The 15,376-nt window shown below is 42.0% G+C and overlaps 1 protein-coding gene across 2 annotated transcripts in view; it reads right to left on the bottom strand.

The window, feature by feature from the left end:
* Positions 1–15,376, bottom strand: part of RNF10 (ring finger protein 10) — a 31,201-nt gene extending 15,825 nt beyond the window's left edge. For both annotated transcript variants that reach the window (XM_060028191.1, XM_060028192.1), the window contains exons 1-3: positions 15,080–15,376; positions 6,260–6,459; positions 1,134–1,333 (exon numbers count right to left, since the gene is read on the bottom strand). In XM_060028191.1, coding sequence (XP_059884174.1) covers positions 1,134–1,333; positions 6,260–6,459; positions 15,080–15,236 — 557 coding nt within the window. In that variant the 5' untranslated portion in view covers positions 15,237–15,376. The remainder of the gene's footprint in view (positions 1–1,133; positions 1,334–6,259; positions 6,460–15,079) is intronic.

The raw sequence follows: 15,376 nt of genomic DNA, 5'->3' as shown, positions 1-15,376 counted from the left end.
CACTGTCAGAATCTACCAACAAGCCTTCAGCAGAAATTCATCATCTCTTTACTTAGAAATCAAATGCAGGCCATTAGCAGCCATGCTTTGTGAAGCACTAAACTAGGACTTCAGCCTCAGTTCCAAGTCCTGGCTCTGGAAGGAATCCAAAGACTCAGCGGGTAGGAGTCTACCATGAACTCTGTTTCTTCTGCTTCCAGGCCCAGCCAAGCTGCCTGCAGGCCCTCCTCTGAACTAAAATTAAGCCAGACTGTGGCTCCATCAACCAGAAGGGAAGCCAGATCTCCTCCCTCACCCCCAGAAACCACTAGTCTTCAAGGCAGTAGAAAAAACTGTCCCCACTCAATCTTTTGAGTACTAGCTTTTTGGTTATTTTGGCCACGCCACATGGCTTAGGGGATTCTCAGTTCCCTGACCAGGGATCGAACCCAGGCCACAGCAGTGAAAGCCTGGAATCCTAACCACTAGGCCACCAGGGAACTCCCACCAGTTTATATAAAGTACTAAATGGTTACTTCAGTCTAGATCCAAGGTCAAACCTTACATTATAACTAATGCCACACAAAAGGAAACAAAAGAGAATCAGTATTTGAGCAAATGTATGCCAAGCACTCCAACTTGGCACTCAATTCTCCCTTAAGTAATTTCTCCTCCTTTACAGAGGAAAAGCTGAATCTCAAAGTGGTTAGGTAAGTTACCCAAGGTCGAAGGCCAAAACAAGATTCAAATCTGGATTCAATTCCAAAGCAAACACTTTTACTATCTCATCATGATACTAAAGCATTATTTAATTTTAGCATTTATTTATTTAAGCTAAATAAATAAATTTATTATCTTCTTTTGAGCACCAAGAACATCCACTTGAAACACATCTGTGTTTTCAAAGTGAGGTGAGTGAGAGACAGAGAGAGACAGAGAGAGAGACAGAGAGAGAGACAGAGAGACAGAGAGAAAGACAGAGAGAGAGACAGAGAGAGAGACAGAGAGAGACAGAGAGAGAGACAGAGAGAGAGACAGAGAGAGAGAATCAACTCTGTTTCCGCCTCTCTCCCACAGTAGTTTAAAAGAAGCCTCTGCACCACAAATGCCCAAAGGCTCAACTTCACTTCCCTCTTAAGAGTAGCCATACTCACTTGGCTTGTAAAAACAATTCCTTGTTAAAAGGCTTATGTCCCCACTTGTTCCTTTTTCCCCAGCTGCCATGTCCACTGCCTTCAAAATGACCTGCCTGGCCACGGGGTTCAAAAGTGAAATTCAACAAATGATTCAGGTTGATCTTCTTCGGACCAGAGAACTGGGCAGGGCTAAACTCTGCCCGCTGAGCCTCTGCTACCTAGAGAGAATGAGAATAAATCAGAGGATTTTAGATTAGGATGACACTTGCTAAATGACAGCAGAAACCTGCACAACCCCTCCTTCTACACGGCTTAAAATATTAACTAAATAAAACACAGACTTATATTTAGTATACAATTTTCCTAGGACGGGGTAATGCAAAAGTCTACCTAAGATCTAGATGGGAGTGGAAAAAGAGAAAAAGAGCCTCTAACATACAATTACTTATAAACTATTTAGTCTGCCCTAAGTGGCAATTAACCATTAAATGACAAAACCCAGCATGAACTTCTCTAGCTATCTTGAAGCACAAAGATTTACTTACCGGATTAATCTTTCCACAGTCCCATAAGACTCCTACACCTTCACTCTTGTTAGCTACTTGCTCTCTGGTTTGTTTCTGGTCAAAATGAATCTGTGGAACTATACTCTGGAGGCGGCCTGCAGGCAGCTACTAACTGCCATAGGCTTCAGGATCCTGCCAGAGACCTCCTGTCTAAGACACACACTGCTATTCATTGTTAATTAAAACTGACAGAATTAGAACATGTAGGCAGACTAGCTCTGTGTCCAGAAATAAATCCAATCAGCACATTCAGAAACAGCTTAGAAAGTGACAAGAAACCACGTGTGAGAAATACCATTGCACAGAGATGGAAGATTTATTGTGTTGGAGCTTTTGTGGTCCTCCTAACATTCCCAAATTGAAATGGTACAGGTACCTGCTATAAGTCAGCTAGTCCATTTTCTAATCCCACTTTCCCAATTAACGTCATAGGCACTTGGCCCTGTCACTAAATACTAGTAAAGAGTCACTTTTTTTTTGGTAAGCCTGTTTTACGTTTATTTTTTTTTAAGATTTTTTTGATGTGGACCTTTTTTTTTTTAAGTCTTTATTGAATTTATTACAATACTCCTTCTTTTTTATGTTTCGGTTCTTTGGCTGTGAGGCATGTGGGATCTTAGCTCCCCAACCAGGGATCGAACCGCGCCTCCTGCATTGGAAGGCGAAGTCTTTAACCACTGGACCACCAGGGAAGTCCCTGAAGAGTCACTTTAAATAGCTATATACCATTATATTACGATAGGTATACTATAATGCCTTAGTGTAGGACAGATTGTTCATGGCTTTTCCAGCATTAACAAAATAATGCTATGATAAACACAGTTGACAGACCTTTGTGCACAAACATTTGAGCACCTACAATTATTTCTTTTGAATGTAGAGTAGGAATTACTGAGTCAAAGGAAATGCAAATTTAAGGCTTTTGCTGCTTGTTAGTAAAGTCAAATTTAGAGTTTAATGAGCAACACTTGTATATACACGATAAAGAAATCTAAAGAGTACAAAAAAGCGGACTTCCCTGGCGGTCATGTGGTTGAGGCTCAGCGCTTCCACTGCAGGGGGCGCGGGTTCAATCCCTCGTCAATCGGGGAACTGGGATCCCGCATGCCTCGCGGTGAGGGCAAAAAGAGTACAAAAAGGGATAAAGCCAAAGATACCTTCTATTCCAGAGGCAACCAATATATCCTCTGAGATATTCTATGAATACGGAATCAGAGTATATGATCTTTATGATTAAATACAGTGGCATATCACACAGTTAGGCAATCTCCTTTTATCTTAACAGATCTTGGGAGACAACATCTCCCCCTCACTGTTTATGTAACTCACCAGAGGAAGCCCAAGACTTCCAGGTCATCCCTTATCTCTCACCCTTAGACTCTCATCTCCATAGGCTCTGCCTCCCCTAATCAGTCTTCCACTCTAATGCCCCAAACTCAGATAAGAGCTCATGTTCACTCAACAAAATCTACCACATTCTCAACCTTCTACCTTCATCTTTTTACCACTAACGGCCCACTGTCTCTAATACTGCCCATCATAATTCCTGATTACACTTCCAACATGTTCACCTCTCAGTTCCTTGACTTCCTCTCCTCCAATCAGCTTGCCCTCCACTCTACCTCTGCCACCCACTGCCATGGGCATACCATCTAGAGCTGTGCTGTCATAACAAAGCAGCCACTACTATCCAGATATGATGGCTACTGAGCACTTGAAATGTGGCCAGTACCACATCATGAAATAGCATTTTAGCTATATTGGATTAAATATATTAACATTAATTTCATCGTTTTTACTTGTTTACTGTGACAACTAGAAAACTTTAAGTTACATATTTGGCTTGCCATTTCTATCTTAGCATTTCTACTGGATGGCACTGCTCTACAGTCTAGACCACAGTGGTAATAACTGAACCTCTTCCACCATCTTAATTTTGAGCACCCTACCAGCAACTCACTCCTTTCTCAGCTTGTTTCCGTTAGTTCTGATTCTAACAACTTTTCACCTCCATTGGGATCTCCAAACCAGTGATCCAACACCCTCCCCCCCAAATCTTCTTTCCTTATTTGGCTCTGATCCTATTCCATTGCCCTCTTCTCTTTGTCAGCTGTACTCACCGGGCAAAACTTTCCCAATTAACCCACAGCATCAGAGCAAGTAAACATGGCTAAAGAACACAACCACACCATACCAACCAGCCTCACTAAAGTAGACCTTTCTGCGGCCCAGCGGTCATACTGCAATCCTATTACGCTTCTGTGCTCCACGGATTCCCCCAGACACCCAGACAAATCCTCCAGTCCTCTGGTTTCCAAACCTCCTCTCTTGGCTCACCTTTTACACTTCACTGAGACAGTAGGAACAATCAGAAAAGAACTCCAACGTGCTCCTAGTCTGCCTTCCTCTTGTTACTGTGGATGAACTGGCGAAGCTCCTAAGCCAACTCCTCCACCTGTGCGCTAGACCCCAACTCCTCAGGAACTCAAGGACACTTGTAGTAATTCTCTCTCTCCTCTGCAACACGTTTTCCCTCTTACCAGAACAATCCCATTAGCAGAAGTATGCTGCATTTCTCTAAGCTTAAAATCTCTCTTGACCTCACATTCCCCTCAAGCTACTGCCTCACCTCTCTGGTCCCCTGTAAGAGCAAAACCACTAGAAAGTAACTATCTAAACTTGCTGTTTCTTCTTCATATCCTCTCTAAAGCTATGCCAATCAGGTTTTTGTCCTCACCACTCCACCAAAGCAGCGCAAGGCCAAAAACCTAAACTACCTTCCCATTTCCAAATCTAAAGGTCAACTTTCCATCCGAATCTTCTTACCCAGCCTAACAGCAGCACAGGACAAAACAAGCCATTTCTCCAAATGGCTTTCAGTTCTCTTCCTCCCTTTTTGCTGGTTCCTTATTATCCTGACTCCAGGCTCAGTCCTTGAATCTATTCCCTTTTCGCAACACTCACTCCTTAATGATCCCACTTAGTTCCATAGTTGCAAACACCAAGTGTACATGGACAGCTCTCTAGCCAGGGTCTCCTCCTTGAACTCGACTCAGTTAACAGCCTATCTATACTCAGAGATCCAACAGGCATCTCAATGCAAATATAACACTTCCAAATGACATTCTTTATCTAATCTAAACATCCCCCTTCCCTCCCCATCCCAAAACCCTGTACTCCTCTTGAACTTGCCCCCATTTCAGCAAACGGTACCTGAATTGGGCCCCTACCAAAAACACTAGTCATTTATTTCTCTGCTCAAACCCCACATCTAATCTATTTAAAAATCCTGCTGGCTCTACCTGCAACTATCTCCCCAAATATGATCCCCTCTCATCACTATCACTCTGTTTCAATCACTCTCACCAGGAATACCTTAATAAGCTCCTAACTAGTCTCCCTGCTTCCACTCTCCCCTTTACAATTCCAAGTCAGATTACCTTACTTCTCTTCTTAAGCCCCCCAATAGCTTCCCATCTCTCTGAACAAAAGCCAAAGTCCTTCAAGGGCCTATGTGATCTGATTCCTCTGTCTTACTCTTTGGCTTCATTTCCTGCTTCTCCACCCATGGTAGCCTATTTGCTTTACCTCAAACACACGAAAAACATTACCATCTCTGGTCCCTTGTACTTGTAAATTCGCTCTTGCTAACACACCCTTCCTCAAATTCTACTGTGTGCTCCCTTGCTTCATTCAGGACTCAGAGAGTCCTCAGAGAAGCTTTCCTTAGCCACCTCCTAAAACTACTCTTTGTTACTCTCTATCCCTTTACCGCTCTCAGTCTACTTTTTTTTTAATTTAATAGTTGTATTTATTACATAACGATTTGTTTATTGTCTCCCCAAACTAGATTATAAGCTCTACCCAATGCTGTATTCCAAACTCTAAATGATATTTAGTGCATAGTAGATGAGGAATAAATTTCTGGTGAGTGAATGAATTCTTCCATTAGTGCATCCATTAAATCTTGTTGTATACTGGTTACATAGTAGGCAACATTCAAACAGCAGGATAATATATTTAACCAACAATGTATTTAACTCTGATAGCATTTAGTTTGTTTCCTAAATTGTGCAACTACAAACAATGTTGCAATGACCTCCCTTGTACATGAGTCTTTATGCACTTACAGAAAGATATCTAAGAAACTCCTAAAATCAGAGTACCTGGGACTAAGAATATATAGCATTTTACATTTTTCTAGATACTACTGGGCAAATTAATGTCATTAATTAATGCCATTTTATTACCTAAATATTCCAAAGTGTACCTATAAATCAAGAGTGATAATAAAAGGATGACACAAAATTTTTTTAAAGCATGATACAAATTACAGTACCCGAAATTTGCTATAATTTCTCACAATCCATAATTACAATGTCTTCCAAGAAAATGTTCATAACCTTCAAGGGAAGAAAGGAGGAGAAGTTCCAAACCTAGTTAATCCTCAACTACTCAAGTAATTCAGAAAGGGGGGGAACTCTTGCTCCCACCCCTTCCCAACCACTAATAAACGGGATGGGGGGATCAGACCTCATGCTTCTTATGTTCTAGAAAGGACATTCTAAAATTCCATACCTCATCTCGTCTTCCACCATTGAAAGAAGAGCTAAAGAGTTTGTTGCTGCTGCCGCCGCCCCTTTGAGGAGGCATCTTATTAAAAGTTTTGCTTTTCTGTGAATTGGAGCGACGGGACTGGTTGATAAAATTTTCATTTTTGGGGTAGGAAGGTTCACGTTTGCGATTATAACGCTTGGATCCACTTGAGTTCTTTCCATCTGAAAGCAAGAAATGTGAAAAAATTAGTTAAGAAATGATACATATACTTGACGAATTGCTCTCCACCTCCCAACAAAATTGTGTTTAAACAAAGGTAAGTGGGCCCTTCCATGACCTCCAAGCTATCTGGGTTGGGCCAGAGCATCAGTGCTTTCGGCAAGACATTACACAGTAAGGTGAAAGAAAAAATTTTTTTTTGGAATGAAGCCTAAAGGGTCCCTCCCTCAGGAGGGACACAATATAGATCAAACCACACAGACTCTCAGTTCACAACGTCTTTCTTTATAACAGAGCTTAATCACTGCTCTTGTATTGATACAAATCCATTCAGATAGAGTAACAGAAAAAGAACAGCCTATCTATATTAAGGAAAAGTACTTTATCTGGAGGCAGGACAGAAGGCATTCTTCTTAAATTACTACAACACAGCTAGACCCTATACCGCAATGGTGTGGCCTAGGTCTTAGCAGATATACAGAAGGCACAAAAGCAAAACAATATTTACATACGTTTTAGAGGTCAAACTGAGAAGCTATTAAATTGACAAAACAAAAGAAGTTGGACTCTAAGAGTATATCAGCGTGAAGTTATACCCTTTTAAAAACTGTTTCTTGCTTTTTTTCTCCAATTACAAGAACATAAGTTCAATTTTGGAAACCAGAAGAATAAATTCGCCAGTGCCCATGGAATACCAACCTATGAAGTGTTTAATTTCCTTTTATTCTCCATTTTATACACTCATCACACATCTTCCACAGAATGACAGGCATATAAGATATATTGTCTTCCACCTATTACTCCTTGAGCATTTGCATGCACCCCTAGGCTTCAAAAACATGATTAATGGCCACACTGTTGTCTACCATATGCTATGGCGTAACATAACCAATTTGTTGTACATTTAGGTGGTTTCTGACTTTTTGTTTATTTAATATAATAGTATTGGGAGCCTCTTTATACAGAGGCCTGTGTGTATAATTATGTCAAGTTCTCAAAGTAGAATTAGCAGATTAAGTATGATCATAAAGCCTTTTACACATCCTCAAGTTGCTTTCCAGAACCATACCAATTTATTTATATTCTAACAACAGTATAAGAGAGAACATCTAGTTTACTACATTCTTTATAATACTGAGTTGAATAAACTTTGTTAAATTGAAGGGTCAAAATAATTTGTTTCAAATTTGAATTTCTCTGATGACTAGCAACAAACATTTTTTCAGTCTGTTAACCATTTGTATTTTGTGTAAAGAGCTCGTTTGTATTCTTTGCCCCACTTTTTCTACTGCAGAGCTGAACTGCATAGATTATTTTGTCCAAATTGAACAAAGAACCCTGACCAGACACTTTTTTTTTTTTTTTTGCGGTATGTGGGCCTCTCACTGCTGTGGCCTCTCCCATTGCGGAGCACAGGCTCCAGACGCGCAGGCTCCAGACGCGCAGGCTCAGCGGCCATGGCTCACGGGCCCAGCCGCTCCATGGCATGTGGGATCTTCCCAGACCGGGGCACGAGCCCGTGTCCCCTGCATCAGCAGGCAGACTCTCAACCACTGTGCCACCAGGGAAGCCCCCAGACACATTTAACATGTGCAAAAGTTTACCAGCTTTAAAAAAAAAAGCAGGGGAGAGGAGGCAAAATAAAACCTATCTGAGAACCTGAGACCCATACCAAGTAAATAACGGTGAAAGGTCCCCAAATTAGTCTTCAGACAAAAAAAGACTCATCTTTCTTGTCCCTTCACTCACTTCATCTTGCCTTATTTCAACAGAGAAATCTGACCAAATCAAGTCTGTACCCTACACTTTAATGGCTTTAAAAGCAAGAACAGAGAAAACAGAAGTTGGGGGACTTTTAATGAAGAAATCCATTAGGCTTACTCTCAAACTTTAAAGGGGTGGTAGTTTATAAAGTGGAGAAGACTCCAGGGCTTCCCTGGTGGCGCAGTGGTTGGGAGTCCACCTGCCGATGCAGGGGACACGGGTTCGTGCCCCAGTCCGCAGAGCGGCTGGGCCCATGAGCCATGGCCTCTGAGCCTGCGCGTCCGGAGCCTGCGCTCTGCAATGGGAGAGGCCCCAACCATGAGAGGCCCGCGTACCGCAGGAAAAAAAAAAAAAAGAAGACTCCAGCATGAGCCTCAGAAACTACAACCCCCCCCACCTGCCAAAATATAGCTTAATCCTATTTATGTTAAAAATATATAATTAATAGAAACATGTCTGGAAAGGCAACAGAGCAGGCTGTTAATGACATTTACCTTTGGGAAATGACGCTATTCACGTTGGCCTAAAACAGTGGTTCTCAATCCTACAGTTTGTAGGAATCACCCAGATGAGCTTTTAAGGGATTCTTGTGCTCAGGCCTCACCCTCTAAAATTCTGACCTAAGTAAACAGAATTACTGTTCTGTATACTAATAATTTGGATAATTAAAAAACTGTAAGTACCTAGAAGAAATTATTTCTAGACAAGGTGACCAGCTTCTTTTACAGCAGACAAAAATAAATTCAAGGTGAAGCATATCCTCAGGGAAAAGGAAACATCAGCTGATAAACCAGAGTCCAGATTTTCGAAGCAACCACTTCACACTCAGTTTGCCAGCAACATGGGATAAATGAGAGGTATGTCATCCTCTCCAAACCTGACCAGTCATGTGAGATGGCAGCACTGTCAACAGAACAGATGGTCAAAGAAACACTGCCAGGCTAGGGTTCACTCCTACCAGTCACCTTTCAATCCCAGTTAGGGAAAGTGACCAGAGCTTAAAAGTTAGAATTTAAGAACTAGACTTTTACCTACTACTTCAGTTCGCAACAGTTACAGTCAAACATGGCATCAGTGGTAACAATTAGAAAATGAAACTTCAGATCTCAAATTCTGCCTTGCTCTGAACCCATGAAATCAGTAAGATTTCAAATTAACGGAAAATTCAGAGGGATACAGAACCCCAGCTAACTTTACCATGAAAAGAAATGAGGTTTTATGAAGAGGATAGGCATATGCAGAAAACATATGTTCCCCAAACCTTATTATCCAAGACTATTTCAGATGATCCTGCATTTGACCCTGTTGTTTTCAAGACCTAATAGATTTAGACTGCACAGATTTAGGTAAAGCCAGATTCTACACTTCAAGGGCTCAAAAAGGTAACCTGGCACTCAGAAGGAGGGCTGTTTTCATTTCTTCACTTATTACCACACTGGCAAGGAAATGGTTTCATAATGCTTACAGAACTGCTGACAGTGAACTGCTCACTTCTAAAGCATTACGACAACTGACCACATAAGGATTCAAGATTTTAGTTGCTAAAATCCACTCCCTCATCTTGTCTTTCACTTACCTACAGGCGTGAAGTCAGACATCTAAAGTGAGAGGCTGGCTCTTATCTCTAGACCCAGGCAGCTAAAGATTGAAGGTAGTTAGGCCTGGGACCCAGAGATAAAACTCAGGAGTGCTATTTCTGAGGCAACTTGCCAGAATATACATGTGAATAAGTTGGGGGATGAATCTGTCCTCCTTTCTCTAATAGGAGATAGCAATGAGGTGATCTGCTTTAGATTCTGGAAAACAGACAAAAAAGTCAAACTAAGTTCCTAGGACACACATATTCTCTGTTGAAAGTTTTAAATTTCAAAGTGGTTGTTCACAATCCTGGCTGCACAAGAGAATCATTTGCAGAGACTTTTAAAACTATGGCTGTCAGGGCCCAAACCAGACCTAAAGAATCAGAAAGAATTGCTAGGGAAGAGCCCCACACATCCTTATTAAGAAAAAAAAAAAAAAAAAAGGTCCTTAAGAGATTCTAATGCACACCCAGAGCTGAGAACTGCCAAAAACTATCAAGACACATTCCAAAATGGACCATTAGTTAAATGGCTCAAATCCAGAACACAGGAGACTTGAAAACTTAATCCACTGTGTCTCAGCTGTCCCACATTTCCCTAAGAGAAAGGTCTCCACCAAGTAACAGTAAGCATATTTCAGTCTCTTCCCCCAATTACCAAATAACAGGCCATAAATTTTTCAGTTAAAAAATTTGGCAACATCAACATTTCTAGCTGTAGTTGTAACAGGTGGGACAGTCTACAGATCAGAATACCAGCCAGAAAGTTTCTGCTGCTGATTCATGCCATGTCACAAGCAAGTTGCTTACCCATCATCCAAAGCGGTTGACAAGCACCTCTGGAGGGGCAACATATGGCCTTACTACAGAATCAACTGATAACTGAGTCCAGCTGAAATTATTAATTCTGAATGAAAGGAAGAGAGATGGGGTATCAGGAATGACACATGTGCCAATAAGTTACTTGCTTGTTAAGTGAATTTATATAAAGTGTACTTAGTAATATTGCCTGGGACTTCTTAGGAATTTACTTGGACAATTACTCTAACTCCTGGTTTTCTTGTCAGTAAAATAGGGCTAATCCTCTCCCCTCCCTCCTCATAGAGTCATGAGGACTAAGAGAAAACTTCTGTAAAATGCCTACCCCGGTGGCTGGCACATAGTTGCTGTTATTTGAAAGCCTATTATTAATAAATCTAAAATTCCTATCAAGAGCACCTATTAGACTTTCAAAAAGCCATAGAAACCAAGGACTCAAGCCAACCAGCCTGGAAATTCTTTTAACTTCCCTAAATGGTGTTTATTGAAGGCTTTAAGTCACCTCAATTTTCAAAGCCATCAAAACCTCCAGGTCCATTTACAGCTCAGAGGCTTTCTTCAGAGCAGATTACCCCTAGTAACCTGGCTTCTGGTACCGGAATATAAGAGGAAGAGTGTCAGGACAGTGCTTCATACCACCAACCTCAAAATAACTGCTTCATAATACCTGACCTTCCTTTAACCTCCATGGCAGTACCATCCCCCACCCAGAAGGATGGGGCAAGAGACTGGTTCCGGGCCAGGGTCCATTGTTTGCCCCAAAACAGCCAGGTCTCTCTCTTGCCTCTTTTTACTTTCCTTGCTCTTTTTTTTTTTAAAATCAGTTTACTGTTTGTTTTTTTAAATATTTATTTTTATTTATTTATTGGCTGTGTTGGGTCTTTGTTGCTGTGTGCAGGCTTTTTCTAGTTGCAGTGGCTTCTCTTGTTGTGGAGCATGGGCTCTAGGCGCATAGGCTTCAGCAGTTGCAGCATGTGGGCTCAGCAGTTGTAGCTCACAGGCTCTAGAACGCAGGCTCAGGAGCTGTGGCACACGGGCTTAGCTGCTCCGCGGCATGTGGGATCTTCCCGGACCAGGGATGGAACCCGTGTCCCCTGCACTGGCAGGCGGATTCTTAACCACTGTGCCACCACGGAAGTCCCTCTTTGCTCTTTCTAAACAACTTTCCCCGAACTCTAAACCACCTCTCTCCTCTGGGCTACATTCCTGGGATATTTACTGTTGAACGTTCTTAGAACTACATCTTAGCACTACTGGAACAAAACTGTAGGAATAGATCCAAGAAAAGGAGTATTATGCAAATGTTTGAAGCAATTAGCCAAGGCAAAGAAACTGTGGTATGCCAATCTGGCCAGAAAGATCAAGTAAATCCTGTTAGCCAAATGTACTTATTTCCTGTGTGCATGAAGGGCAAACCTAAGCCAGTCGCAGGAACAAAGACTCAAGTATATTTATCATGTAACTAGGAAGCAAATGACCATTTATTACACACATGGTTTACAGAATTAGAAACCAAAGATTTTTTTCTCATGTGAGGTAGGAAAAGAAGAGTGGAAAAGGGAATTAAATATTTAAAAACTGAAAAACTCTTGTTCTTGTTACTTTAACAAAAGACAGACAAGTTGTAAGTCATGTCTTTTCACCTCACCTTTCCTGTTCTTCCTTCAACTCAGTACCATGAAACTCAAGAGGTCCCTTCAACAACTTCCAGCTGAATCAAGTACATCAAGTGTTGAGTCAGCTTCTGAAATCCTACAGAAATCTTTTTACGGAATTATGCAAAATTTCAACCTACTCTTTTGTTAGAGCAGCCATCTAGAAGTAGAAGTCACTGTGTAAGAGATCCTGAACAATATCTGCTATGGTAGCATTAGTCTTAGTTGTAATGTTCTTAAGGCAGTATATGCTACCTTTCAGCTCAACCTTAGCCAATATCTAGTTTCCTAAGCCATTTTTAATCTCTATTTACTGTCTCTGAATTTGTTCCTAAATGCAAACAGGTGATTATGGTTGATGATGAACTCTATTTAGCTACAGGCCTATCCTTCCTTTTTGCTAAGGGAATATACATAGCAGCAGCCAGAAAAGTAGGCAATAGCAATGGCAAACATATTCAAGCTCTCTTACAAACACATTAAACAAAAACTAATGCTACCAGAGGGCACACCTGTGTATTTCATAAAGCCCAGCAAAAAAGTCCTTTCCGTGAGTTTTTACTTCCTTCCTCAGAAGCTTTCAATTGATAAGGTGAATAGTGCTTTAGAAGTCTTTCATGGGGTTTTTGTTTGGGGGGGAAGGGGAACGTCCGTGGCAGCCCAGTGGTTAAGACTCCATGCTTCCACTGCAGAGGGCACGGGTTCCATCCCTGGTTGGGGAACTAAGGAACCCACATGCCCCATGGCAGCAGCGGCCAAAAAAAGAGTATTTTATGTTTTTTTTTTTTTTTTTTTTTTGCCATGCCGCATGGCATGCGGGATCTTAGTTCCCCTACCAGGGATGGAACCCGTGCCCCCTGCAGTGGAAGCGTGGAGTCTTAACCACTGGACCATCAGGGAAGTCCCTTTATGTAGCTGCTTAAAAAAAAAAAAAATTCACTTCAGTCAGAATGAACCCAGCAATTAATACTTACTCTATACAAGTCTGACTGAAATGTTAACACTGACAAATATTTACTTTGGTCAAACCACAATAGAATTCTGCATCATCCTGTTGGGTAATGAGAGTTAGTTCCACTAATCAACATATTCAAAGTCAGGACAATACAAGTTAAATGCCTTACATACCTCAGATTTGTTGCTGTATTATTTTGTTTGAGTTGGGGCAAACTTTCACCTACTGCTTCACTAAATAATAAATCAACTTAAGGCATTTACTGCAACTGATTCATGACTGTAAGTTAGTGGCTTAAACAGGAGCCCCAGAAAAATTAGTTGAGAATTAAGATAGCTGGAGAACCAGAACCTTTAACATCTAGGAATAGAATGCAAAAGTTATTTACCAGCTGTACTGAAAAATATGAAGACTGTTCTAAACTAGTTCCAACACTGGCCAAGAGGACTGGCAAACCTCTATCTCTAGGGGAGATCTCCGATAAACCTACACATGTGCAAAACCCCAAAATTAGTCTACATAATACTGCCTGACATGGCCTGAGAGTCTACACTTATCCCTGCTTAGATGTTTAAAGCATTCATTCTTATCAAGACAACTGGTCTCCACCTGAGTTCCAAAAGCAAGCTCTAGAAGACCTTGACGTACCAGGTAAACAAGTTTGCTATACAGAGCAGAAAAACTCTGAACTCAACTCAGCCTTACAGTTGTTTTTCTGGTTTTTAAGTCAGCCTTGCAGTTTTCTTAATCTTGGAAGTTTTAAACAACTGGAGCTCCACATCTGGGGACTCCAAATGTTCCCCTCTCTGCCACACATCCCCACTATTCCCACTGAAAACATTTCCTATTACTGCTAATTTAATCAAAATACAAAAGAGCAGAGCTCTGAAGTAAGATGAAGACATTCAACTCCAGATCTCCTGGCTTCTCACCTTTTTCCTTCTTTAGATGTGAACAATTCCACCCTGCTGGACAGGTGACTGGAGTATTGAAAAAAGAGGTAAAAGCCTAGCCCAGTACCTGGCACATGGTAAGCCCTCAATAAATAGTAGCTATTATCATCATGATGGTCATATTTAATATTGAGAGGCATGACTACAGAAATGACAAAATCTTCCCCATAAGATGACACCATCCTAGTCTAACAAGGAAATAGACATGTTGTGCATTTGGTGCATAACAGGTGTCAGGTACTCTCCTAAGCATTAGTTCATTTGTTTCCTCAGTTAATTTATTTTCTCCACCTTTACAGGTAAGGAAACTGAGACACTCACTCAAGGTCTGGCAAACCTAAAAAGACTGAATCCAGAGGCTGGTCTCTTAACCACTACTCCACACTAAACAAAGCCATTCAAAGATGAGTCCTCTTCATCTGGGGAGATCTGGGACCAGGTCATTCAACATGAGATTTGAATTTAACAAATCTCTGGGCCCCACCCTCCCGTTTAAACTTGAACACTACCCAATTCTAATTCAACATTAAAAGTAAATGAACTTAGTGGTTTTAGGAGCGTACGCTGGTGCGTCAGACAAACCAGGTCTTCAGGCCTACTACACATACTAGCTGGTGACCTCACCTTTTCTGAGCCTCAATTTCCTCATCCGCAAAATGGGGATAAGAATAGCATCTACTTCACCGAGCTATTTCAAGCTTTAATGCAAGGATGTACTAAAACCACGCAGTACAGTTCTCATTAAGTGTTAACTAGAAGTAATGGGAACCATGGGAAAGAGAAAGATATGAATAGTAGAAAGCGGAGCTTGTCCCTGGGTGACCCAGCTGGCACACGAGCGAGGATCCTCCCCAGCATTAGGAGCAGTCGCCGCCCGCCACAGGAGCCCGCCCTTACCGCTCTTGGGTTTAGACTCGCCGGCCGGCCCTGCAGAGGCGGAGCGGGTGGGCTGTTGCCCTTTGCTGCTGCCCGAAGAGGCGGAGGAGCTGCTGGAGCCGCTGTTCTTGTCCATGTCGGAGGCGGTGGCGGCGGCGCTGGGGGAGCTCTGCGGCATCAAAGGGGGCCTCGGCGGCGGCGGCGGCAGTCGGAGCGGAGCGGGCGCGGCGGAGACCCAGGCTCATGGCGTTCGGGGCCGGCGGGGGTCGGCGGCGGCAGCGGTTCTCGGCCTTCATGGCGACATTTTTCCCTGTTTCC

The sequence above is a fragment of the Delphinus delphis genome, chromosome 13, assembly GCF_949987515.2.
Source record: "Delphinus delphis chromosome 13, mDelDel1.2, whole genome shotgun sequence".
Classification (NCBI taxonomy): domain Eukaryota; kingdom Metazoa; phylum Chordata; class Mammalia; order Artiodactyla; family Delphinidae; genus Delphinus; species Delphinus delphis.
The sequence above is the reverse complement of the archived record's forward strand: the minus strand, read 5'-3'. Positions and strand labels throughout refer to the sequence as shown.